This window comes from Protopterus annectens, chromosome 1.part2, assembly GCF_019279795.1.
Source record: "Protopterus annectens isolate FY-2018-M chromosome 1.part2, PAN1.0, whole genome shotgun sequence".
NCBI classification, from domain to species: domain Eukaryota; kingdom Metazoa; phylum Chordata; order Ceratodontiformes; family Protopteridae; genus Protopterus; species Protopterus annectens.
The window spans coordinates 230,238,803-230,264,481 of record NC_056727.1 but is presented as its reverse complement, the minus strand read 5'-3'; the positions used below and the strand labels follow the sequence as shown (position 1 = coordinate 230,264,481).

The 25,679-nt window shown below is 44.2% G+C and overlaps 1 protein-coding gene across 1 annotated transcript in view; it reads left to right on the top strand.

The window, feature by feature from the left end:
* The window catches only part of RAB1A (RAB1A, member RAS oncogene family), a 1,040,437-nt gene that overhangs the window by 179,635 nt on the left and 835,123 nt on the right, over positions 1–25,679 (top strand). The window contains exon 2 of the mRNA XM_044060138.1: positions 20,853–20,925. Coding sequence (XP_043916073.1) covers positions 20,853–20,925 — 73 coding nt within the window. The remainder of the gene's footprint in view (positions 1–20,852; positions 20,926–25,679) is intronic.

The window sequence follows — 25,679 nt, the reverse complement described above, 5'->3', positions numbered from 1 at the left end:
AGGTTCTATGCCCCCTCCTGATAAGAGGCCTAGGATGGAGCCAGAGTTGGAAAGTTTGGAGCAGGCCTCAGATGATTCAGAGTCTTCTGCTGAAGACATTCAAGATTTCCTTCCTTATTCTGATTCTGATGCAGAGGATTCCACTCCTTCTGCTTCTCCTCCAGAGGATTTTTCATTTTCAGAAACTCTGCATTCCATGAGGGAGCATTTTAAGTGGGAGGGACAGGATTACTCTGATTCCCAGAAGAGACTTAGGGAGTTCTTGTTTTTACCACAGCATAGACCCTTAGCTATACCTCCGGTTTTGGATGTTGTTTCAGATGTTTTCTCGGAAGCTTCCCTTAATCCAGATTCTGTGCCTCCTGCCCCAGTTAAACCGGACAGGTATTACAGGGTGCCTGAGGCTCATAAATATCTGTATAAGAGTCCTAGGGCGGACCCAGAAACTATTAGTCAGGGGCCTAAGGGTGTTAGAGCCTCTGTTGTTAAGAATCCGGTTCCTCTGGATAAGGAAGCTAGAGCTTTGGATAGATGGGGTAAGAAGGTGTATACCTCTTCTACTTTAGCAATGAGAGCTTTGAACTGCCAGTTTCATATGTTGAAGTATCAGAATTTCCTCCTTTCTCAGCTAAGATCTAAAGTGGATGCTTTGGCAGAGGGCATAGAGTGTAAAGAATTGCAGGATTTAGTGCATGTTTCTGAACAGGTGGGTAAGCACTCTTTGCAATGTGGTTTTGATGCTTTACAGGCTTCTTCTAGGGTGGCGGCCACTGGTTCAGTTATTCGTAGGCACGCCTGGCTTAAGGATCAGAATTTGTCTGAGCATGTTAAGTCTAGAATTCTGGATGCCCCTTTACAGTCTGAAGTTTTGTTTGGTCCTCCTGTGGAGTCAGTCTTAAAGAAAATGGAAGACCAGGCTAAGTCTATGCAGACTGTTAAAGATTTTTTGCAGGTACAACCTCCAAAGTTTAGTAGAAATTGGCCTACTAAGGGGTGGACGTACCCTTCTGATTCTCAGTCTAGGGGTAGATCTAGACGTGGTAGGGGCAGAGCTCAGAGTACCTTCAGGCCGAGACAATGGAGTTCGCCTGCTCAATCTGCTGGTGAGGGCAGGGGCCAGTCCTTTCGTAAACAGGCCCAATGACCTGCATTTTCAGCTGCCAGATTCTTCTTGCCTGGCAGCTCCTTTGGGAGGAAAGTTGGCTCTTTTCAAGCAAAATTGGCATTTAGTCACCCAGGACAAATGGGTATTGGACATTATAAACCGAGGTTACAAGTTCTATTTCCATACCATGCCTCCTTTCAAAGGCATGCCAGACGTCCCTCCTTGGCAAAGGATAGAGGCTCACAGACAAATTTCTTTACTTCAAATAGGAGCTATACAGCCAGTTCCTCTGTCAGAAGTGGGCCTAGGATTTTATTCTCGCCTGTTTCTAGTTCCAAAGAAAGGGCACACGTGGAGACCAATTTTGGATTTATCTATCCTCAACACTTACCTGGACATTCCAAAGTTCGAGATGCTCACTTTGCAACAACTTTTACCTCTGTTGGGAAAAGATCACTGGATGGTTACTCTGGATCTCAAAGAGGCTTACCTTCATGTTCCTATCAGGCCCAGTTGCAGGAGGTACCTGCGTTTTCGGGCTGGAAATTTACATTATCAGTTCTCTGCATTGCCCTTTGGCTTATCTACTGCGCCCAGAGTGTTCACAAAGGTTCTGGCTCCAGTGATAGCTTTTTTCAGACTCAGAGGAATACAGATTTATCCTTATTTGGACGACTGCCTGATTATTGCACAAGAAAGGACGAACTTCTTCATCCTCTACAGTATGTGATGGCAGTGTTAAGATGCCTAGGGTATTCTGTGAACGAAACAAAGTCCAGTCTAGTACCCTCTCAGGACATGTGCTTTCTGGGTGTGAGACTGAACACAGCTTCCCAGATGGCCTTTTTGACCCCGGACAAACAAAGAAGCCTTTCTCTTTATTTCCATCAAATGTCTCTACGGTCCAGGCTGACTGCAAGGACAGTCCTTCAAGCCTTGGGGTTCATGGCATCTTGTATTCTGGTACTTCCCAATGCCAAATTGCATATGAGGAAGCTTCAGTGGTATCTCCAAAATGTATGGACACAGCACTGCCAAGATCTAGACACTGTCATTCAGATAATACCTTGCATTCAGAAGGAGTTTTTGTGGTGGGCTCAGGAATGTCACCTAAACAAGGGACTCTCTGTGCCCCGCCCAGAGCGAGTCAGATTCTAACGACAGATGCCTCGGACAAGGCTTGGGGAGCACACCTCAATGGAAAATGGGTGCAAAACACGTGGCCTGTCAAACTCCAGCATTTGCATATCAACTTGAAGGAAATGTTAGCGGTCCAGTTTGCATTGATGGCTTTCAAAGATTTACTTCACCCAGGGCAGGTGTTGATTCAAACAGACAACACTACTGTCATGTGGTACATCAGCAAGCAGGGGAACCCATTCTTACCCTCTTTGCAGGCAAGCGATGATTCTGTGGGAAACTGCTCTCAATCTACACCTCAATCTTCAGGCAAGGTTTCTACCAGGAGCACAGAACTCCTTAGCAGATGTATTGAGCAGACAAATAGTGGATCCTCACGAATGGAAATTGGATCCTCTTGTATTTCAACAGTTGACAGTGTTATGGGGAACTCCAGACATAGATCTGTTCGCTTCTCCACTAAATTACCAGTTGCCAAAGTTTTGCACAAAAATGTTTCATCACACAGCTTGGAAGGTGGACGCTCTATCATTCAGTTGGAACAATCTGCATGTATATGCCTTTCCACCTCTGCCTCTTCTTCCCAAGGTACTTTTGAAGGCCAGACAAGACAAGCCAACCATGATTTTGATAGCACCGGATTGGCCTTGACAACACTGGTACCCACTACTGAGGAGTTTAGTACGAGAACCTCCATGGCCTCTGCCTTTGATTCCGCACCTTTTGTCACAAGAGGACAGTCACTTCCTCAATGTCAAGATTCAGTCTCTGCATCTAACAGCCTGGCATATTCTGTTTTAGACTCTGGAGGGTCTCAGCTTCCACAACAAGTTTTGAATGTTATTTTGGAGGCCAGGAGGCCTAGTACCAGGTAAGTTTACGCTGATAAATGGAGGAGATTTTTTATTTGGAGCAAAGGAAAGGACTTTGATGTCTCCAAACCTGATTTAAGTGTTGCTCTTCAATATCTTACTGAGTTATTGGACAAGGGTTTGTCTTTCTCCTCAATAAAGGTCCATGCTGCAGCCATTTCTGCTCACTATGATTGTGACCCTCCTTTATTCTCTCATCCTTGGTTTAAGCAATTTCTTAGAGGGGCAAAGAATATAAGACCCCACGTAGAGCTCCTACTCCTGCTTGGGATCTCAATTTTGTGTTGGAAAAACTTACTCTACAACCTTTTGAGCCTGCAGCTACTGCCGAGTTAAAGTATTTGTCATGGAAAACTGCTTTTTTGTTGGCCATTACCTTTGCAAGAAGGGTTTCTGAATTACAGGCCCTCATGGCAGTGGAGCCTTTCCTGATTTTTCATAAGGATAGGGTATCTTTGCGTACTAATCCTTCCTTTATGCCTAAAGTGGTTTCTAGTGTGGCCTTAAATCAAACTATTCATTTGCCTACTTTTTATGCAAACCCCCAAAATAAAGGGAAGAAAATTTTGCATACTTTGGATATTCACAGGCAGTTGCGTTATTATTTGAGCAGAACCAAGGAGTTCAGACAGTCTCAGCAATTGTTTGTTTCTTTTGCTTTGGGTTCACAGGGTAAACCTGTTTCAAAACAAACTATTTCTAAATGGATTGGGTTTTGTATTTCTTTCTGTTATTCCCATCATGGTAAGGAGATTCCTGCTGGAATCAGGCCTCATTCCACTAGGGCTACTGCTACTTCTACGCCTTTCTAAGGGGGTAGCTACAAAGACATTTTGGAGGCAGCTACTTGGAGTTCAGTGCATACCTTTTCTAAACATTACCACCTTCCTCTTTATTCTAAGTCTAGGGCTGGATTTGCCACTGCAATTTTACAGGGCATTTTAGCGGCCCCTAATGCTTTATGATTTTTACCATCCTCCCTTTCCCGTTGCTTTGGGATTCTACCCATAAGTAAGGACTGCAGCAATGTGAGATGAAGAACATAGTACAGTTTTGTACCTACCATAAATGTAGATGTTCGAAGATCCACATTGCTGCAGACCAATTTACCCTCCCTCCTTCCCCACTGTAGTTTGACTTGGTGCTATGCTTTCGGTGATGGTTGTTGTTGGGCATGTTTTTGGGAGGTATTCTGTTTTTGGCTGTGGCCTTTCTGGTTTGGCCTTCTGACATCTGGGGCAAGAAAAGACTGAGGATATGACGTCGGTCATGCGCCTTTATACCCTGACGCTCTGATGTCAGATCTAGGCGCCCATGACCGACGTCAGCCTAATACTTCGGTATTCGGGCTGACCGAGGACAGCGGACTACCCATAAGTAAGGACTGCAGCAATGTGGATCTTCGAACATCTACATTTATGGTAGGTACAAAACTGTACTTTTTACACACACTTCTTGGATGACATATTTGTTAGTGGACGGTGAAGAACAGGAGGCATCCAAGTTATAACTTATTTGAATAACACTACTAATTTCTTAAAATTTACATGTGTTTGAAAAGGAAAGAATAGCATACCTAGATGTAGACCACAGTAAAGACCACATAAACAGACGTTATATTGCAAAGATCTATAGAAAAGAGACCTACTCCAATGCCTTACTTCACTTTACTAGCAACCATCCACTCTTCCAGAAACAATCCGTGGTTAAGGGTCAACTGGTCAGGGCAGCCCGTATGGTGACCACTGACGTGGACTTCAACATGGAGTGTAGTAGGTTGGAAGATATGTTTAAGAAAGGTTATCCATCCACCTTAGTATTAGACCTTTATAAGTGAAGTGAAAGAAAAGAGAACAAGAGGGTTTACCAACCTATTTTGGGAGGCTCAGTAGGAGCAGGTAGCCTCTGCAGTTATTCTACTGAGGTTCAACCTAGCATTAATGTGGAGAGGGATACTCATTCATCAAATTTCATAACTTTTAGTACGGATGGATATGGAATTGGGTCTATTATTTATAAAAATTGGGAACTAGTAAAATCTGACTATAGCCTGTCCTTTATATGGAGAGATGTACCTAGGGTCACCTTTAGAAGAGGTGCCAATTTAAAAAGTATACTACAAAAAAGCTGGAAACCTTTACGTCCAACGAGTAGAAATGGAATGTGGAAATGTAACGTGTTCATATTGTCCGCAGGTAGATGCTGGCCAAAATTTTACAATTAGAGATGTCCGTTATAAAATCAACAAGAAGTTCGACTGTAATTCAAAGGGAGTGGTCTATCTCGCTCAGTGTAATACCTGTCCTGTCTTTTATATAGGCAAAACGGACAGGAAACTGAGGGAGAGAATCTATCAACACTTATACAGTATTAGAACGTTAAAGGAAAACGCATTGGCCAGACATGTGGAAAGTTTCCCACAGCATTCCTTTAAATTTAAAGCCATAGACTATCAAATTTGTGACTTGAGGGGTGGTCCAACTTCTTTATTGTTGGAGAAAAGGGAGTTATGGCAACTCCAAACTAGAGCCTGTTGTCATCCAGGCTTGAATGAAATTTATTCTGTTTCTTGTATACTGATGCTCAAAAGCCTCATGAGGTAAATCACTGTGTTCCTTTACTTTTTATTTATAATATTATATATATTTTTTATTACTATTCATATATATACAACAGCATGGCCTCCTAGACCAGGCCATTTTGCATATGGTCGGGCATGGCTTCCACCCCCCCCCCCCCCCCACACACACACACACTCATAAAATTTCCTTTTGGAAGTTTATTTGTGTGATATAACATGTTAAACCATTGGGCGGCCACGGTGGTGCAGTGGTTAGCATTGCCGCCTCACAGCAAGAGGTTCTCCGGTTCAATCCTTGGCTGGGGTGCCTTCTGTGCGGAGTCTGCATGTCCTCCCTGTGGTCGCGTGGGTTTCCTCCGGGTGCTCCGGTTTCCTCCCACATCCCAAAGACATGCTGTAGGTGCATTGGACACTCTAAATTGGCCCTAGGTGTGAGTGTGTGCATGTGTGTGCCTTCTGTGGAAGGTTGGGCGCCGGGCTGGCAACTCGACACTGTAAAACTCCACTGCCAATCATGAGTGGACAGGTGATCCGCTGTGGCGACCCCTAACCGGGATAAGCCGAAAGAAGAAGAAGAATGTTAAATCATTGCAGCTTGTGTAGGTATATACCAATAAACAACACTAGGTGGTATTTTAGGGTAACTACACAAGCAAAGAGCAATGGAGGCTTGAATAAGATGAACTAGCAGACAATTTTGGAAATTGTTTAAAGGGTGGAGTAACAGTGGAGCTTTATTGGACGTTTAGTGATTCATCTCCACCACACTGGGGTCTTTAATGTGGCAATAAGAGCGAGGCGAATTACCTTGAACAACTTTGGGTCACATTAATATGTAGCAACATAAGTTGAGTTCTGGAAATATAAAGATACAGATTTAAATGCAGACATAATCTTTATGTATTAGTATATAAGGCAGCTGTATGAGCGATGTTTCTCAGTATTCATACAAATAGGAGAAGTTGCTTAGGGTAACTTTATAAGTAAGGATTGCTGAAGAGCCATTTTAGGTGAACATGTCAGGAGTAAGTGAAAAAAGGTGGTAAACAAACAGTCCGGCACTGTGTGTTGTTTTTGCACTTTGTATGTTTGAACGGCACTGCTGATAACTTGCCAATATAGAAGGGAATATTTATTTTGTTTTTACTATTTTTCATTTCTTACCTTCATGTTTTACTTGTTTGGAAAGTCAAATACTATTGAAAGTACAAAATGTGCTGTCTCTCTTATTCTTGGGGGTTGGCCTTTTAAATCCAGTCACAGGGAACTAAGCATTTTAATTGAAATGTGATTTCAACTGTAATTGAAATGTGATTTTATTTTAAAAAGTGGAAATTTGTTGATTCTTGTTGTTTGTCTGAAGAAGTCCTGCTAGGAGCAGGATGAAAAGCGGAAATTAAAACTGAAGGCTTTACCTTTTAAAACTTATGTTTTGCTTGGTCCATTGAAGGTGGATATCGATACCATTTGGATTGTTTTAATAGAAGTGGTGCAGTGAGGGCGTGTTCATTTGTCTCAGTTCTTTTTCTAGTACAATACGGAACCACCTTTTTTTCACATCCACTGCTAAGGCAGTACCTCAGAGGGGCTAAAAACATAAGACCTCCAAGGAGAGCACCAATACCTGCATGGGATCTCAATTTTGTCTTGGAAAAGCTCACACTGCCTCCTTTTGAGCCAGCCAATACAGCCGAGATAAAATTCTTATGGAAAACCGCTCTGCTCCTAGCAATAACTTCAGCAAGAAGAGTTTCAGAGTTACAGGCATTAATGACAGTGGAACCTTTTATCATTTTCCATCCGGACAGGGCTTCTCTAAGGACAAACCCAACATTTATGCCAAAGGTAGTATCCAGTGTGGCTCTTAATCAAACCATTCATTTGCCTACTTTTTATCCAAATCCCCAGAATAAAGAGGAGAGACTTCTGCATTCTTTGGACATACACAGGCAGCTACGCTTCTACTTGGACAAAACTAAAAGTTTCAGAAAGACTGAGCAAATTTTAGTAGCATATGCTGCAGGATCACAAGGAAAGGCTATCTCAAAGCAGACTATATCAAAATGGATAGGACGCTGCATTCATTTCTGCTATGCACAGCATGGCAAATCAGTGCTTAAGGGCATTAGGCCTCATTCGACCAGGGCAGCAGCCACATCAGCAGCCTTTCTCAGAGGAGTACCAACCAAGGAAATTCTGGAGGCTGCAACTTGGAGTTCAGTGCACACTTTTACCAAACACTACCACTTACCTGTTTACTCTAAATCCAGAGCAGGCTTTGCCACTGCAGTTCTGCAGGGCCTCATAGCCACTCCTAATTCTATTTAGACCCAGCCGCCCAACCTCAGCTTTGGGATTCAGCCCAAGTGTAATGACTGCAACAGTGAAACACTATGAACATAGTACAGTTGTGTACCTACCATAAATGTAGATGTTGAGTGCATTCACTGTTGCAGTCCAGGTTACCCACCCACCATCCCCCTTTCTTTGCTGGGACTTATTTTACTTCTCTATTCTATACAACCTATGGTGGTGTATTTGCTTGTAGATGAAGATATTGTTTATTTTACTGCATGCTTTTTATAAGCAATGTTTTTAGCCTACCCTTTTGGGGGCACCTGACATCTGGGGTAAGAAAAACTGAAGAAAATGGAGTTTGCTGCATCTTGTATACCCCTGGCACACTGACATCAGGGAAGAGGCGACAGCAACCGACGCCGGATGAGGACTTTGGAATTCAGGCTGACTGCGGGTAGCCTGCTAGCAGGATAACCCAAGTGTAATGACTGCAACAGTGAATACACTAACATCTACATTTATGGTAGGTACGCAACTGTACTTTACCCTCTCTCCAGCCCCCTGTTTTTCTCTGACTATACCTCTACTTTGTTACTAATCTTAAAAGCCTTTTTGGAGCATTTGCTTTTGGTTGGAGGTATATTGTGTTTTAAATTTTATTTTGCTCCCCATTCGGGGGGCACCTGACATCTGGGGCAAGAAAAACTGATGTAATGACGTTGGTTGCATGCTTTATACCCCTGACTACCTGATGTCGTTGAAAAGAGAGCAACCTACACAGGACCCAAGACTTTGATAATCAGGCCGGCTGAGGGCTACCTGCAAGCAGATTACCCAAATGTAATGACTGCAACAGTGAATACACTCTCTAACATCTACATTTATGGTAAGTGTACACAACTCTAGTTTTTCAGGGGACTTTTGATTTTATTTACTTGGAGAGGGGAATAATTTGAAACACAAATGCTCCATAGGTTTGCATTGTGGCTTGTGATCTCCCCTTCATGGTTTTATATCAAGCTGTCAGAGGCAGAACTGTTGTGCCCACCTGAAGTTATAATGAAAGGTAAAATGTGCAGATGTTAGTGTTTCACTGTTGCAGTCATTACATTTGGGTAATCCTGCAGGCAGGTTGCCCTCAGTCGGCCTGAATTCCAAAGTCCTGGGTCCTGCGTCGGCTGCTGTCGCCCCTTCCCTGACCTCAGGTTGTCAGGGGTATAAAAGATGCGGCCGACGCCATTTTCTTTAGTCTTTCTTGCTGCGCAGTGCCCGAAGCAGAAGCAGTTCGCAAGTGCCGGTCGGCCGACTCCTGAGATTTTCGTGTTCGAGTTTCAGATTCGAAGTAGTCACTAAAGCTAAGTAACCCGTTGGGGAAACATTTTTTTCCTTGCTCCAGACTGATGTCAGAAAAAGTTAATTGTATTTCTTGTGGAAAGCAAATACCTCATAAGGACTTTCATTCTTACTGTATTTCTTGCCTGGGCCCTGATCACAACGTTGCTGGTTGTCTGTTTTGTGCTAGATTTAACCAATGCACTATTAAGCGTAGGTATGATTTTGCTTCAAATGGACGCTGGTTTAATTATCCAGAAATGTCGTCTGATAGCCATCAGACTACCGGAGTTCACAAAAAAATGCAAAGAAAAGGAGAGACAACCGAGGCCCAAAACAGATGACTAAGCTTCTCCTAAGCCAGTCGCCGGTTCTCAGTGAGGCGCTTTCACAGCCCCTGACACCCACTACTTTAGAGTCTCAGCCCTCTACCGACTCCCACGTGGAGTCTGCCATGCCGCTGGAAACTCAAGGTAATGGAGCCTTGGATACTATCCCTTACTATCCCTTCAGATGGGTCCGGAGCCGCTGAGCAGGCACTGGCTTCTGAGGGTGTATTCAGACCTAAACACCTTTACATTAAGCCAACCTCAGCTTCAAAGGCAAAGACTGAAGCACCCTCTAAAGCAAAGAAACTCAAGAGCCACGTGGACAGGCCTCTATGCCCAAGAAACAGATGCTCAAAAATGGCTGAAGACTTGGTTACCTTGATCAGGGGTTCCCATCCCCCTCCTGATAAGAGGCCTAGGCAAGAGACTGACTATGAATCTTCAGATCAGGTTTCTGTTTCTTCTGATCAGGAATATTCTCTCCCCCCCCCCATGAGGATTCTGATGCTGAAGAATCTATACCTTCAGCTTCTCCTCCAGAGGATTATTCTTTTGGGGAAACCTTGCATACCATGAGGGAGCATTTCCACTGGGAGAGCCAAGATTTTTCAGAATCTAAAAAGAGGCTCGGGGATTTCCTTTTACTACCTCAACACAGATCACTAGCCATCCCACCTGTGTTTAGATATTATAGATGATGCGTTTTCGGAGTCTAGTCTTACCCCTGACTCCTTAACTCCAGCTCCTGTTAAGCCTGACAGATATTACAGGGTTCCTGACTCATAAATTCCTTTTAAAAAAACCCTGCTGCAGACCCAGAAACTATTTCACAGGGTCCCAAGGGAGTTAAGGCTTCCGCTGCAAAAAACCCTACCCCCTCTGACAGAGATTCTAGGGCACTGGATAGATGGGGGGAAAAAAGGTTTACATACCTGCAACCTTTGCTATAAGGGCCTTAAACTGTTTCATATGCTCAAATATCAGCAACATGTAATGGCATTGCTTAAACAGAAAATGTTATTAAACTCCGAATGTGCAGAAGACAAGGATATGCAGGATTTATGGCATGCAGCTGAACAAATTGGAAAGCATATTTTGCAATGTGGTTTTGATTCTTTGGAGGCCTCCTGCAGGGCCACAGTTGCGGGTTCAGTAATTAGGAGGCATGCTTGGTTAAAGGAAGAAAATCTGCCTGATCATGTCAAAGTTAAATTATTAGATGCACCTTTTACAGCATGATACTTTGGTGTTAAGGCAGATGAGGTGTTAAAGAAAATGGAGGACAAAGCTAAATCTATGCAAACTGTCAAAGATTTTTTACAAGTACAGCCACCTAGGTTTAGTAGACACTGGCCTACAAATAAATGGTCCTTTCCTGTGTCAGACCTCAAAGGGGCAAATCCAGACACCCTAGAGGCAGAACCCAGGCACAAGGTTCCTACAGGTCAAAGTAATGGGGTGCTTCTACCTTCAAAGTTGGAGAAGACAAATCACAGCCATACAGGAAACGGTCCCAATGACTTCCCCCTGCCTGCACCAAGCAGTTACCTCCTGGCAGCACCCTTAGGGGTAAAATTAGCACTTTTTCCTCTAAATTGGCACATTATAACCCAGGACAAGTGGGTTCTAAATATCGTGTCACAAGGGTACAATTCCATTTCTATACCCTGCCAAAGGCAAACGGCTGGCCAGATCTGCCAAAAAAAATCAATGGGCAGAGGCACAAAAGTCTCATCCCCCATGGACATGGGGGCCATTCAAGTACCAGAGCAAGAGCAGGGGCAAGGGTTTTACTCAATACTGTTACTTGGTACCCAGAAAGGACAAGACCTGGAGACCAATACTGGACCTGTCTATTCTGAACACATTCCTGGATATACCATAATTTAAGATGATGACTTTGCAGCAGCTTCTGCCCATGCTGGGCTTGGCTGGTGACTTTAGACTTGAGGCATACCTGCATGTCCCAGTCCGACAATTCTGCAGAAGATACCTCCGATTCAAGGCTGGCTCAATGCATTACCAATTCTCTGCACTGCCCTTTGGCTTATCTACTGCACTCAGGGTTTTTACAAAGTGCCGGGCACCAGTAATTGCATTCTGCAGACAAAGAGGAATACAAATATATCCTTACTTGGGCGACTGCCTAATTCAAGCAGAGAACATGGACATTCTTCTTTAGCATCTGGCATTTGTGAAAAGGCTCCTAACATGCCTAGGGTACAGAGTCAACGAAAAGAAATCAAAACTAGTACCCTCTCAAGAGATAATATTCCTGGGTGCAAGCTTAAATACAACTGCCCAGATGGCTTATCTCACGCCAGACAAACAAAGGCAACTGACTACCTATTTCAAAATGTTGGCAACAAAGGCCCAGTTATCTGCAAGAAAAATTCTGCAGGCTTTGGGCTTCATGGCATCCTGCATCCTACCAATTCCATATGCAAGACTGCATATGAGGAAACTTCAATGGTACCTAAAAAGTGTTTGGACTCAACATTGCCACAGCCTGGAAACCATGATTACTCTTATTCCCTACCTACAACAGGAGATGTCCTTCATGGATGCATCTGCAGTCATAACAAGTGGGTTGTCCTGTCGTCAGGCAGCCCTGCAGTCGGCCGGATTCCAAAGTCCGGGTCCGGCTTCGGCTGATGTCGCATTCCACCCGAAGTCATCTCTGCTGGTCTTTGGGTATAAAAGCATCAGCCGACGCCATTTTCCTCAGTCTTTCTTGCCGCGTGGCGCCCGAAGCAGAAGCTGTTCGCAAGTGCCGGTCGGTCGGATCCAGAGATTACTTCTACCGAATACTACTTCGAAGACTTCTAAAGCTAAGTACCCCGTTGGGGACTCTTTCTTGCCTCAGCCGATGTCAGAAAAAGTTAACAATTGTTTAACCTGTGGGAAACAAATACCTCATAAAGATTTCCACTCTTACTGTCTGCCTTGTTTAGGCCCAGCCCACGACGTAGGAGCCTGTTCGCCTGTGCCTTTCAACCGACAACGCTTAGGCGCCGGTCGGAGTTTGCAGAACAGTTTTTCGGTTCTGATTTTGCGTACATTATGACGTCGGATCCTCCGTCTATCCAAAAAACGCAAAAATAAAGACCGACAATCGCGGTCCGCGGTTTCGCCGAAACCACGGCAAAGCAAATCATGAGTGTCTCGGTTTCGGCCGAAACCGAGAAAACTGCTCAAAGTACAGCTGAACCTATTCTTACAACTGAGGCCCCTGCTACAATTCTTGAATCGACCTCAGAAATTTTACCCACTACGGTGGTTGACTTATCAGACACCATCCCCTTGGATGTCTCTACCCCAGCACGTGGTGCTGCTAGGCCTCCAGCAGCCATGTCCATTAAGGCCTTCGCCAGGGCTAAAGCAGCCAAGACTACTAAATCAGTGCCTGTTAAACCCCCCTCATCCAGGCCCTCTTCTAGTTCTCAATTGCTTTCTTTGGCAGAAGATTTAATTTCTTTAATTAGAGGATCTCAATCTCATCCAGACAGGGCCTCTCAGCCCCCAGAGAAGAGACCTAGGGCAGAGCCCCCTGAGCCAGTGTCTTCTGATGATTCTGCTGATGAATCAGACATAACTGACCAGCCTGAGGCTCCTTTTCCAATTTTGAAGATTCTGATGCTGAAGAATCCATTCCAGCTGCTCCCCCACCAGAAGAATCCTCCTTGGGGGAACCCTTGCATGCCATGAGAACAGTTCCAATGGCAGCAACAGGATTTTTCAGACTCCAGAAAAAGACTTAGGACCTTTCTGCACCTCCCACAGCACAGGCCCTTAGCTATACCTCCTGTTCTCTCTGTGGTGGATGATGCTTTCAATGATGTTTGCTCCGCTCCAGATTCCTTACCCCCAGCCCCTGCCAAACCAGACAGATTTTACAGGGTGCCAGATACTCATCACCACCTTTACAAGGCCCCTCTTGCAGACCCAGAAACTATATCCCAGGGTCCCAAGGCAGTAGCCGCAACCACAGCTAAAAACCCTATTCCTTCTGAAAGGGAAGCAAGGTCACTAGACAGATGGGGTAAAAGGTCTACACTTCAGCTACTCTCTCAGCTAGAGCTTTAAACTGTCAGTTTCACATGATACAATACCAAGAGTTTATGCTTGATCAGTTAACTAAAAAGCTAACTACTGATGAATCTCTTGATAAGAAATATGTATTAGAGATGGTAAATAACATACAACAGGTTAGCAACCATTCCTTAAAATGTGGCTATGATGCACTGGAGGCTTCATTTAGATCAGCCATGACAGGCACAGTGATAAGAAGACATGCATGGCTAAAGGAACAAGCTTTACCGGATCATGTTAAAGCTAAGTTGCTTGATGCTCCTATGGACAAGACAAGTTTGTTTGGTACACCTGCCCAGCAGGTTATGAAGAAAATGGAAGAAAAGGCAAAATCTGTTCAAACTGTTAAAGATTTCCTGCAGGTTCAACCCCCAAGGTTTAGCAGGAACTGGCCTGCCAAAAATTGGTCCTTTCCTGACTCCACAAAATTTCAAAGGGGCAGGAATAGACGTTCCAGAGGCAGAAACCAATCCAGAGGAGGTGCCTACAGAGGACGACAGTGGCAAGGTAACAACAGAGGCACAGACACAGCCACTGCCACTACATCAGCACAACCACAGTGACTTAATCCTAAATCCGCCTACCAGGGAACAAATAGCAGCTCCTCTAGGCGGAAAGTTAACCTTATTTACAAAGAACTGGCACTACATAACAAAAGACAAGTGGATTTTACAAACCATAGATCAAGGTTACCGGTTTCGCTTCCACACTTTACCAGTCAAAAGAGGAATGCCAAATCTACCTCCAAATCAAAAAACAGAGGCTCTACGCCAGATAATGGAGTTAGCAAACATGAGAGCTGTGGAAAGAGTGCCAACAGCAGAACAAGGAAAGGGGTTCTACTCCAGACTATTCCTAGTTCCAAGAAAGGAAAAAAGTTGGAGACCAATTCTCGACCTGTCCACCTTAAATACATACATCATTGTCCCAAAATTCAAAATGCTGACCCTACAGCAACTTCTTCCCATGCTGGGCAAGGAGTCTTGGCTGGTAACTCTAGATCTCAAGGAGGCATACCTGCACGTCCCAATTCGACCAATCTGCAGAAGATACCTCAGATTTCTTGCAGGATCAGAGCACTATCAATTCTCAGCATTGCCCTTTGGCTTATCTACTGCGCCCAGAGTATTCACAAAATGCCTGGCATCAGTAATCGCCATTGCAGACTACAGGGAATTCAAATTTACCCATACCTGGACGACTGCCTGCTACAAGGGGACAACAAAAGCAAGCTGACAACAGATTTACAAAGGGTCATTTACTTGCTACAAGGACTGGGATACACAGTCAATTTACAAAAGTCAAGGCTGATACCATCCCAAACAAGGACATTCTTGGGCTGAATTGAACACAGTACAACAAATGGCATTCCTGACTACAGAAAAACAAAAAGAACTTCCTCTACTTCTTGGCACTAACAAAACTGAACAAGTTAACAGCAAGAAAATTTCTACAGGCCTTGGGCTTCATGGCATCATGCATAATCTTGGTCCCATTTGCCAGACTACATATGAGGAAACTACAGTGGTACCTAAAGAATTTATGGTCCCAACACAGACACAGTCTAGAAACAGAAATCCCACTAATTCCATGCTTAAAACAGGAGTTCCTATGGTGGGCTCAGGCATGCCAGTCAAACCCAGGCCTGCCCTTCCGCAGATGTCAACCAAGCCAGACCATCACAACAGACGCTTCAGACCTAGGATGGGGGCCCACATGCTGGACAAATGCGTGCAAGGATTGTGGACACAGGATCAAATGCACCTGCACATCAATCTAAAAGAAATGCTGGCAGTAAAACTGGCAATCCAAAAGTTCAAACCATTCCTCAAAGAGGGCCAGTTGATGATAAGGACAGACAACACCACAGTCATGTGGTACATCAACAAACAGGGAGGCACTCATTCATACCCCTATGCAGAATGACCTTGGAGCTGTGGACCCTGGCACTCAGCTACAACATTCAGTTACAGGCAATATTTGTACCGGGAAAGACAATACTCTAGCAGACATACTAAGCAGAACCACTGGATGCCCACGAATGGAAGCTGCACCCGGACATCTTCAAGACCATCTCAAAGAAATGGGGAATGCCACAGATAGACCTATTCGCATCACCTCTCAATCACCAGCTCAAAAAATTCTGCACAAGGACATTCCACCCACTAGCATGGAAAGTGGACTCACTCTCCTTCAACTGGGAAGGCCTAACAGCATATGCATTCCCTCCTCTTCCTCTGATACACAAGGTACTACTAAAAATCAAGGAAGAACGTCCAAGGATAATCCTGATAGCCCCAAACTGGCCAAGACAACACTGGTACCCACTACTGAAGAGCATGTCTCGAACAACATGTGGCCAATACCCTGATGCCTTTGATGTTAACTCAGAACAACTACAGCATCATACATCCAAACCTAAAACGCTGCAACTGACTGCATGGAACATCACATAGCAGCAGCTAATCCAGAACTTTCCCAAAGAGTTAAAGACATTATTCTTGAAGCACGCAGACCTTCAACAAGAAAGAACTATGCTGGAAAATGGAAAAGGTTTGTCATTTGGAGTACCGAAAGAGGAAAAGATGTGTCAAACATAGATATGCCTAACATTCTGGAGTATCTGGCCGAACTTCTTCATTCAGGCCTGTCCTACTCCTCCATCAAGATACATGCATCAGCTATTTCAGCAGAATACAGCTTTGATCCTCCTGTTTTTCGCACCTTTGCTCAGGCAGTTCCTCAGAGGAATCAAGAATGTAAAACCTCCCAGGAAACCACCATTACCAGCTTGGGACTTAAACTTTGTGCTAGAAAAGTTGACACTAGCACCCTTTGAACCAGCAGCAACAGCAGACCTACAACACCTGTCATGGAAAACTGCTTTCCTACTGGCAATTACTTCAGCAAGGAGGGTTTCAGAACTACAGGCCTTAATGGCAGTGCAACCCTTCCTAATTTTCCACCAAGATAGAGTGTCCTTGAGGACTAATCCTACATTTATGCCTAAGGTGGTATCCAGAGTATCTTTAAACCAGGCAATCCACCTACCTTCCTTCTTTCCCAACCCACAAAACAGAGGGAAAGAATACTGCATACCTTGGATGTACATAGACAGCTACGCTACTACTTGGACAGAACAAAAATAGCAGAAAGACTGACCAACTTTTGTAGCCTATGCAGCAGGAAGGGAAGGAAAAGCTATTTCCAAACAGACAATCTCCAAATGGATAGGAAATTGCATACGATACTGTTACTCCTTCCATGGAAAACCAATTCCACAGAACATAAGACCTCATTCTACAAGGGCAACAGCCACTACCACAGCCTTCTTACGAGGAGTGGCAACCAAAGACATTATTGAGGCGGCTACTTGGACCTCCGTGCATACATTTGCCAAGCATTATAATTTGCCTCTTTATTCCAGATCCCGAGCAGGGTTTGCCACTGCTGTACTGCAAGGGATCTTAAACACACCATAATCTACCTTTATCCTCCTCCCCTAGTTGGCTATGGTATTCTACCCATTTGTTATGACTGCAGATGCATCCATGAAGGACATAGTACAGTTTTGTACCTACCATAAATGTAGATGTCCGAACTGGATAGCATCTGCAGTCAGGATTACCCTCCCTCCTTCCCTCTGTGGTTCTCCTAGGGTGTTTACCCTCCTAATAGCTAGCTGTTGGGGGGGAGTCTTTTATGGTGTATTTGTTTGTATATATGTACATATATGCTTATTGTTGTGTTTACCTCTATCTATTTGGAAACATTGGCATCTATCCAAATTTTACCCTGCAAGAGGGCTACTGGCATCTGGGGCAAGAAACACTGAGGAAAATGGCGTCGGCTGATGCTTTTATACCCGAAGACCAGCAGAGATGACGTCGGGTGGAGTGCGACATCAGCCGAAGCCGGACCCGGACTTTGGAATCCGGCCGACTGCAGGGCTGCCTGACGACAGGACAACCCAGTTGTTATGACTGCAGATGCTATCCAGTTCGGACATCTACATTTATGGTAGGTACAAAACTGTACTTTTCGATGGTGGGCAAAGGCTTATCACCAAAACAAGGGACAGCCATTCACATTACCCCCAGCCAGCAGACACCAACAATGTATGCATCAGATTATGCCTGGGGGGCCCACATGGCAGGAAGATTCATTCAGGGCACATGGTCCTCAACCCAAATGCATCTACATATCAATCAAAAAGATGCTAGCTATTCAGAATGCCCTGGCAGCCTTCAAGGACCTATTTCATCCGGGACAACTACTGATAGACAACACCACGATCATGTGGTATATAAACAAGCAGGGGGGGCACACATTCTTACCCCCTTTGCAGACTAGCCATGACTTTGTGGGACACAGCATTAACTTACCAAGTACATTTGCAGGCACAATTCCTGCCAGGAAGGGAAAATACTGTGGCAGACAAACTAAGCAGGCACCTCTTGGATCCTCACGATTAGCAGCTGGATCCACAAGTCTTGAGCATGATAACAAGGAAATGGGGATGCCCGGACATAGATCTGTTGCCTCCCTTCACATCTACTAGCTAAAAAGATTCTGCACAAGGGCTTATCACAGACAAGCATGGAAAGTGGACGCCCTATCAGTATATGCCTTTCCCCCACTGCTTCTCCTCCCAAAAGGTATTCTTAAAGGTCAGACAGGAAAAGCCAAAAATTATACTAATTGCCCCAGACTGGCCCCGCCAGTACTGGTTTCCAATCCTAAAGAACTTGGTGTCCAGCTTGGACCTTACCTCAAATATCTCCTCTACTGTCCCAGCAAAACAATCAGATCCTGCACAGCCAGCTTAGGACTTTAAACCTGGCAGCATGGCGGATAATGTAGTCTTTACAAAACACGCCTGTCAGTAAAGCTGTGAGGGATGTCATTTTGGAGGCCAGAAGGCCTAGTACTAGAAAATCTTATGCTGGAAAATGGAAGAGGTTCTGTGCTTGGAACCAGGCACAAGGAACTGATACAGCTGTGCCAAATATTCCTCAGATTTTGCAATACTTAACTGAGATGCTGGACAAAGGCCCATCTTTTTCATCTATTAAAATTCATGCCTCTGCCATTTCGGCTCATTACAATACAGAGCCACCAATCTTTTCTCATCCCTTATTAAAACAGTACCTCAGAGGAGCCAAAAATGTAAGACCTCCAAGGAGATCACCATTGCCTGCATGGGACCTCAACTATGTTTTGGAAAAACTCACCCTGCCTCCTTTTTGAGCCAGCTGCTATTACTGATCTAAAGTTTTTATCTTGGAAAACAGCTCTGCTCCTAGCAATAACTTCTGCAAGACTAGTTTCAGAGCTACAGGCACTCATGGCTGTGGAACCTTTGATCATTTTTTATCCAGACAGGGTCTTTCTGAGGACAAACCCAACATTTATGCCTATGGTGGTGTCCAGTGTGGCTCTTAACCAAACTATTCATCTGCCAACTTTTTATCCAAATCCACAGAACAAGGGGGAGAGAATTCTGCATTCTTTGGACGTACACAGACAGCTTAGATTCTACTTGGACAGAACCAAAGTTTTCAGAAAGACAGAGTAATTTACTAGTGGCATATGTTGCAGGATCACAAGGAAAGGCTATCTCTATTTCAAAGTGGATAGGCCACTTCATTCGTTTCTGCTACTTGCACCATGGCAAGCCAGTGCCTAAGGGCATTAGGCCACATTCAACCAGAACTGCAGCCACTTCAGCAGCCTTTCTCAGGGGAGTACCAACCAAGGGCATTTTAGAGGCTGCTACTTGGAGTTCAGTGCACACCTTTACAAAGCACGATCTAACACTCTACTCTAAATCCAGGGCAGGCTTTGCCACTGCAGTTCTGCAGGACCTCATAGCCGCTCCTAGTGCAGTTTAGCTCCAGCCTCCCAACCATAGCTTTGGGACTCTACCCAAATGTAATGACTGCAACAGTGAAACACGAAGAACATAGTACAGTTGTGTACACTTACCATAAATGTAGATGTTCGAGTGTATTCACTGTTACAGTCCAGGTTACCCACCCGCCATCCCCCTTTTCTTCTGATGAAACCTATCTTTCCTTCTCTGATTTATACAACCTATGTGGTGGATTTGCTTAGGGGTCACCTGACACTGGGGCAAGAAAAACTAAAGAAAATGGCGTTGGCCGCATCTTTTATACCCCTGACGTCAGGGAAGGGGTGACAGCAGCTGATGCAGGACCCAGGACCTTGGAATTCAGGCCGACTGAGGGCAACCTGCTAGCAGGATTACCCAAATGTAATGACTACAACAGTCAACTCGAACATCTACATTTATGGTAAGTGTACACAACTGTACTTTTGAAGTTGTAGATTTGCTGTCCCAAAATGCTGTTACAAGCATATTTTAGAACTTGAATTAACTGTTTTAAAGAGTATTTGTTTTTGCTGTGGTAACCTATACTAAAGTTGAAAGCAGCTGTACATGATGTGGGATTCTCCTCCATTTGGAGTTTTATTTACTTGGACTATGAGTTGCAATAATAAATGTATTGAGTTGGCGGTCACTTTTGTACGATTCCTTCAAGATTGTTCATTGACAAAGGCTTACGAGTTTCCAGTTTAAGTTGTTGCTTAAGGTTAAAGGAAAGCGAAACCTTTTGAAAGCAGTAGGCCTTTATTCATAGTCTGAATGCTTTGGGTCCTGTTTGAGAGTATTTCAGGTGATTGTACCAGCCCTGGCCATGGTCATAAGAGGAGTGTTCCAGTTGCTAAACTCTTAGTTAAAGCATAGACAATTACTTAATGAATTGTTATCAAGCTGTGTTCTAGATATAATTTCCTCTGCCTAAGTTTTTGATCGAGGGACTCGTTTGATCTCCCTTTGCTTTTAATGGGTCTTATCTGATTACAAGGTTCCGTCTATCTGCAGGATACTGCCATAGTACATCTAATTAGACCTAAAGGTCTATCAGTCCTCAGATATTAACCTTTGTGTTTGTGGGGGTGCCATGTTTCATTTTTTTGCAACTGTAGAGGTACTTTTTTTTTATTGGTTTGACTGCAAACTGTAAATGCAGCGGTTTGCCAGACTTTTGTTTTAACCGTTTCCATTTTTTTTCTAGTGACTATTTATTCAAGCTGCTTCTGATCGGTGACTCTGGTGTTGGAAAATCATGCCTTCTCCTCAGGTTTGCAGTAAGTTTCTTCTACTATTGCTTTGTCTCCTGGAATTAGAAAATGCACCTTTTCTCAGTTGTGCCCAAGTGGTGCTGTAGCCTTGCAGTGAATAATTTTTGTGATTTGAACACCAGCTAGGAGACTGAAATTTTTGTATATACTAACCAAGGTGCCTTTGCAGAAGTTAGGAATTGCATGGGGCGTTAAGTGGACTGGAAAGTAAACTTGCACTGAGTAACTGCATATCCACAAGCAGACTGCTTTGAAGTGAATATTCCACTTGTGTCTTCTCTTCTTGCCACAGAACGTAGTGTATTGTTTTTTTGAGATGATTTTTTTCCCCCAGAGGGGATCACTTACAGCAGTACATAATCAGGTGCAGTGTCCCAGCATGAGCCGTAATATCAGTCAACAGCGTTCCTGATTTTTCCACTTAACCCCTAAATAGGTACGGAGTTTCTCAGTACCATGAAGAATGGCCAGATCATAGGTAGCAAGGCAAGTGTGCTTTCCAGTGTCCTAAAAAAAAAAAAAAAAAAAAAAAAGTTTCAACCCATGGAAGACTACCATAGATGTTGTTGGTAATTACCTTGAAATTGAAACAAAATGAATGAAAATGTGACCCGGGGTGAAATTATATTCTGCTTGTTTGTGTGTGATCTTCATTCCTGCCTTCTCACATAGTAGAAGACTGAGTAGCTAGTGCAAGGGCCATTACACAAAGTAAGAGTTCACACTGATCAGAGGAACAGATGCTGTTGTTTATCAGGTGCTGTCTAGCCATTTCACTTAAAGGTACCATAAGCAGCAGTCACTTGTTCTTTGGGAATGGTTTTCATTTGCAAGTTTACGCAAGTAGTCTACGGACATTCCGTAACAAAATGACTTGAGAGGTTGTCCGCATTTTGCTTCCTTTTAGAAAAGCAGATGGTGGGTGTTGGTGGTTGTGGGTTAAATGAGGACCAGATGCTCCTGGTAGGAGTCCAGATAACTGCAACTGTCGACATCTGAGGGTATGCTGAAAATGGTTTAGGGTAGGGAAGCAGGGTGTGGGTGAACATACAGGTACTCAAATTTTTTTCAGTTTGTGTGGTTCTCTCAAGTTTTTAAGTTTTACTGCAGTACTAATGCCTCTGTGCAAGTGTAAGTAGTTATTTCTTTTAATTTACTATACCCAAATTGACTTGAAATTGTTGACCAGGTTAATCCCACTGATCAAAAGATTAATAAACTTGATGAAGACAGGGTGATGCTGACAGTCAAAAGCAAGACCATCCACAGTACTGGTGTAAACTGGTAGAGATAGAAAAACACAAATGATGCTCATCACAGGAATGTCTGACGCAACATGATATCAGCAAGACTAAAATCTTAAATGCAGAACGAAATGATGTAAAATGACAGCCCCCTTTCATAGGATCATAGGAAGTTACTAGGCTATTGGCCCTAAGGCCCTTACAAGCCTAGCCAAGAATTTATCCCATGTTCCGACAAGTCAGCACCCAATTCCCTTGTCCACAGGAAACCGTGGAATCCCAGGGGGGGGGGGGTGTATTTTCTGTTTCCCATCCAGTTAACCCTTTTTAAGTGTGACCTGGATAACTGGAATGTTATTTTAAAGCAAGGAGTTTTGTGTTTTAATGGACTGTCATGAGACTTGTTGAACATTTTAAGAGTGCTTTTTTCCTGTCAGTTTAAACGTTTATAATTAAAAAAAAAAAAAAAAAAAAACCTTCTCTGGAGAAATTGGGTTTGTTTAAAACGCCATCAGTCCCAAAAAAAGTTAAAGTGCTTTTGCTGTGTGTTTTATATTAGTGACTCTTAAGGACTTTAATTTTATTTGCTTTTGCTGTTTGTTATCCCCAGGAAAGGGGTACCATTTTTGGCTTAGCCAAGGAACAGATTCAGTCCCACAGTAGTTCCTTCCAGCCACAAAAAGTAAAAGTTAAAACACTTTGCCATCACGACAAGCTAGCAGTTTGCCTCAGCTGCAGGTTGCTGTGTCGGTTAGTTGCACCTCAGACCACACGTCTTTCCACCCAGATCCCTCTGGTGTAGCACCTACAGCCACTATGGACTTGGGGGTTAGCCCTGTTTTCTGCATTTGTTTAGGGTTCCCTCAGTGGAAAAGGGAAAATCATTCTGGTCAGTCCTGGCAGAGGGAACAGGGAATGCTTTCCTGTTTTATAGTTAACTAGGTCTGGCTCAGGGCTTCAGGCTAGTCATCCTTGTGTTGCAGTTTCTGATAATAGATGGAGGGATATCTCCCCTTTCAAAAAAAAAACGAAAAAAGAAAATTCAAGATTCTGAATCCGGAAATATTCAGACCGGGGGGGCTCTCTACGTCTATATCCAGAATGTGCCAGAGTTTTCAGTGGGAGAGAACTGAGGTTTCTTAGTCCCTCAAAGTAATACGAACTATTACAAAAGGAATTTCAAGAACCTTTACCCATTCCTCCATTTCTGCCAGCTTTGGATGGTATATGCATTACTGCTTGCAATTTTCTTGATGGCCAGCTGCCCCTAAAAAAGGCGGAATGTATGAAGTTCAGCTTTGTAAGTTTTTATACACACTTCCCAATCTTGAGGGGGGGAGCAGCTATAGCTTAAGATCTGATGTTTTTCATTTGATGTCCTTCATGGATGCATCTGCAGTCATAACAAATGGGTTGTCCTGTCGTCAGGCAGCCCTTCGGTCGGCCGGATTCCAAAGTCTGGGTCCGGCTTCGGCTGATGTCGCACTTCACCCGACGTCATCTCTGCTGGTCTTCGGGTATAAAGGCATCAGCCGACGCCATTTTCCTCAGTCTTTCTTGCCGCGTGGCGCCCGAAGCAGAAGCTGTTCGCAAGTGCCGGTCGGTCAGATCCAGAGATTACTACTACCGAATACTACTTCGAAGACTTCTAAAAAGCTAAGTACCCCATTGGGGACTCTTTCTTGCCTCAGCCGATGTCAGAAAGTCAATAACTGTTTAACTTGTGGGAAACAAATACCTCATAAAGATTTCCACTCTTACTGTCTGCCTTGCTTAGGCCCAGACCACGACGTAGCAGCCTGTTCGGCCTGTGCTTCCTTCAACCGACTAACGCTTAGGCGTCGGTCGGAGTTTGCTGAACAGTTTTTCGGCTCAGATTTTGCGTACATTATGCCGTCGGATCCTCCGGCTACCCAAATTGTTAAAAAACGCAAAGAAAAAGACCGACACTCGCGGTCCGTGGTTTCGGCCGAAACCACGGTTAAGCAAGCCGCGAGTGTCTCTGTTTCGGCCGAAACCGAGAAAACTGGTCAATCTTCAACCGAATCCATGACTACTACTGAGGCTCCTGCTACCTTACCTGAATCGGCCTCAGAAATTTTGCCTACAACTGTGGTTCCTAGTGATTTATCAGACACCATCCCTTTGGATGTCTCTACCCCAGCACGTGGTGCTGCTAGGCCTCCTGCAGCCATGTCTATTAAGGCCTTTGCCAGGGCTAAAGCAGCCAAATCTGCTAAATCTGTGTCTGTTAAGCCCCCCTCACACAGGCCCACTTCTAGTTCACAAATGCTTACTCTGGCAGATGATTTAATATCCTTAATTAGGGGATCCCAATCTCACCCAGACAGGGCCTCTCAGCCCCCAGAAAAGAGACCTAGAGCAGAGCCCCCCGAGCCAGTGTCCTCTGATGATTCTGCGGATGACTCAGACATTACAGACCAGCCAGAGGCTCCTTTTTCTACTTATGAAGATTCCGATGCTGAAGAATCCATTCCAGCTGCCTCTCCACCAGAGGAATTTTCCTTTGGGGAAACCTTACATGCCATGAGAGAACAATTCCAATGGCAGGGACAAGATTTCTCAGACTCAAGAAAAAGGCTTAGGACTTTTCTGCACTTACCACAACATAGGCCCTTAGCTATACCTCCTGCACTGCCTGTTGTGGATGATGCATTTAATGATGTCTGCACTGCTCCTGATTCTTTACCTCCAGCCCCTGCCAAACCAGATAGATTTTACAGGGTGCCAGACACTCATCACCACCTATACAAGGCCCCACTTGCAGACCCCGAAACTATATCCCAGGGGCCTAAGGCAGTAGCCTCGACCACAGCAAAAAACCCTATTCCTTCTGAAAGGGAATACAGGTCCTTAGAGAGATGGGGGAAAAAAGTTTACACCTCTGCTACTCTCTCAGCTAGAGCTTTAAACTGTCAGTTTCATATGATCCAATACCAAGAGTTTATGCTTGATCAATTAACTAAAAAACTGTCCTCTGATGAATCTTTAGATAAGAAATATGTATTAGAAATGGTGAATAACATCCAACAGGTTAGTAACCATTCCTTAAAATGTGGCTATGATGCACTGGAGGCTTCATTTAGATCAGCCATGACTGGCACAGTGATAAGAAGGCATGCATGGTTGAAAGAACAGGTCTTACCGGATCATGTTAAAGCAAAGCTATTAGATGCTCCTATGGATAAGGCCAGTCTATTTGGTACACCTGCCCAGCAGGTAATGAAGAAAATGGAAGAAAAGGCAAAATCTGTACAAACAGGTAAAGATTTCTTACAGGTTCAGCCCCCAAGGTTTAGCAGGAACTGGCCTGCCAAAAATTGGTCCTTTCCTGACTCCACAAGATCCCAAAGGGGCAGGAATAGACGCTCTAGAGGCAGAAATCAATCCAGAGGAGGTGCCTACAGAGGACGACAGTGGCAAGGCAATAACCGAGGCACAGACACAGCCACTGCAACAGGACAATCACAGTGACTTGGCTCTGACTCCGCCTAC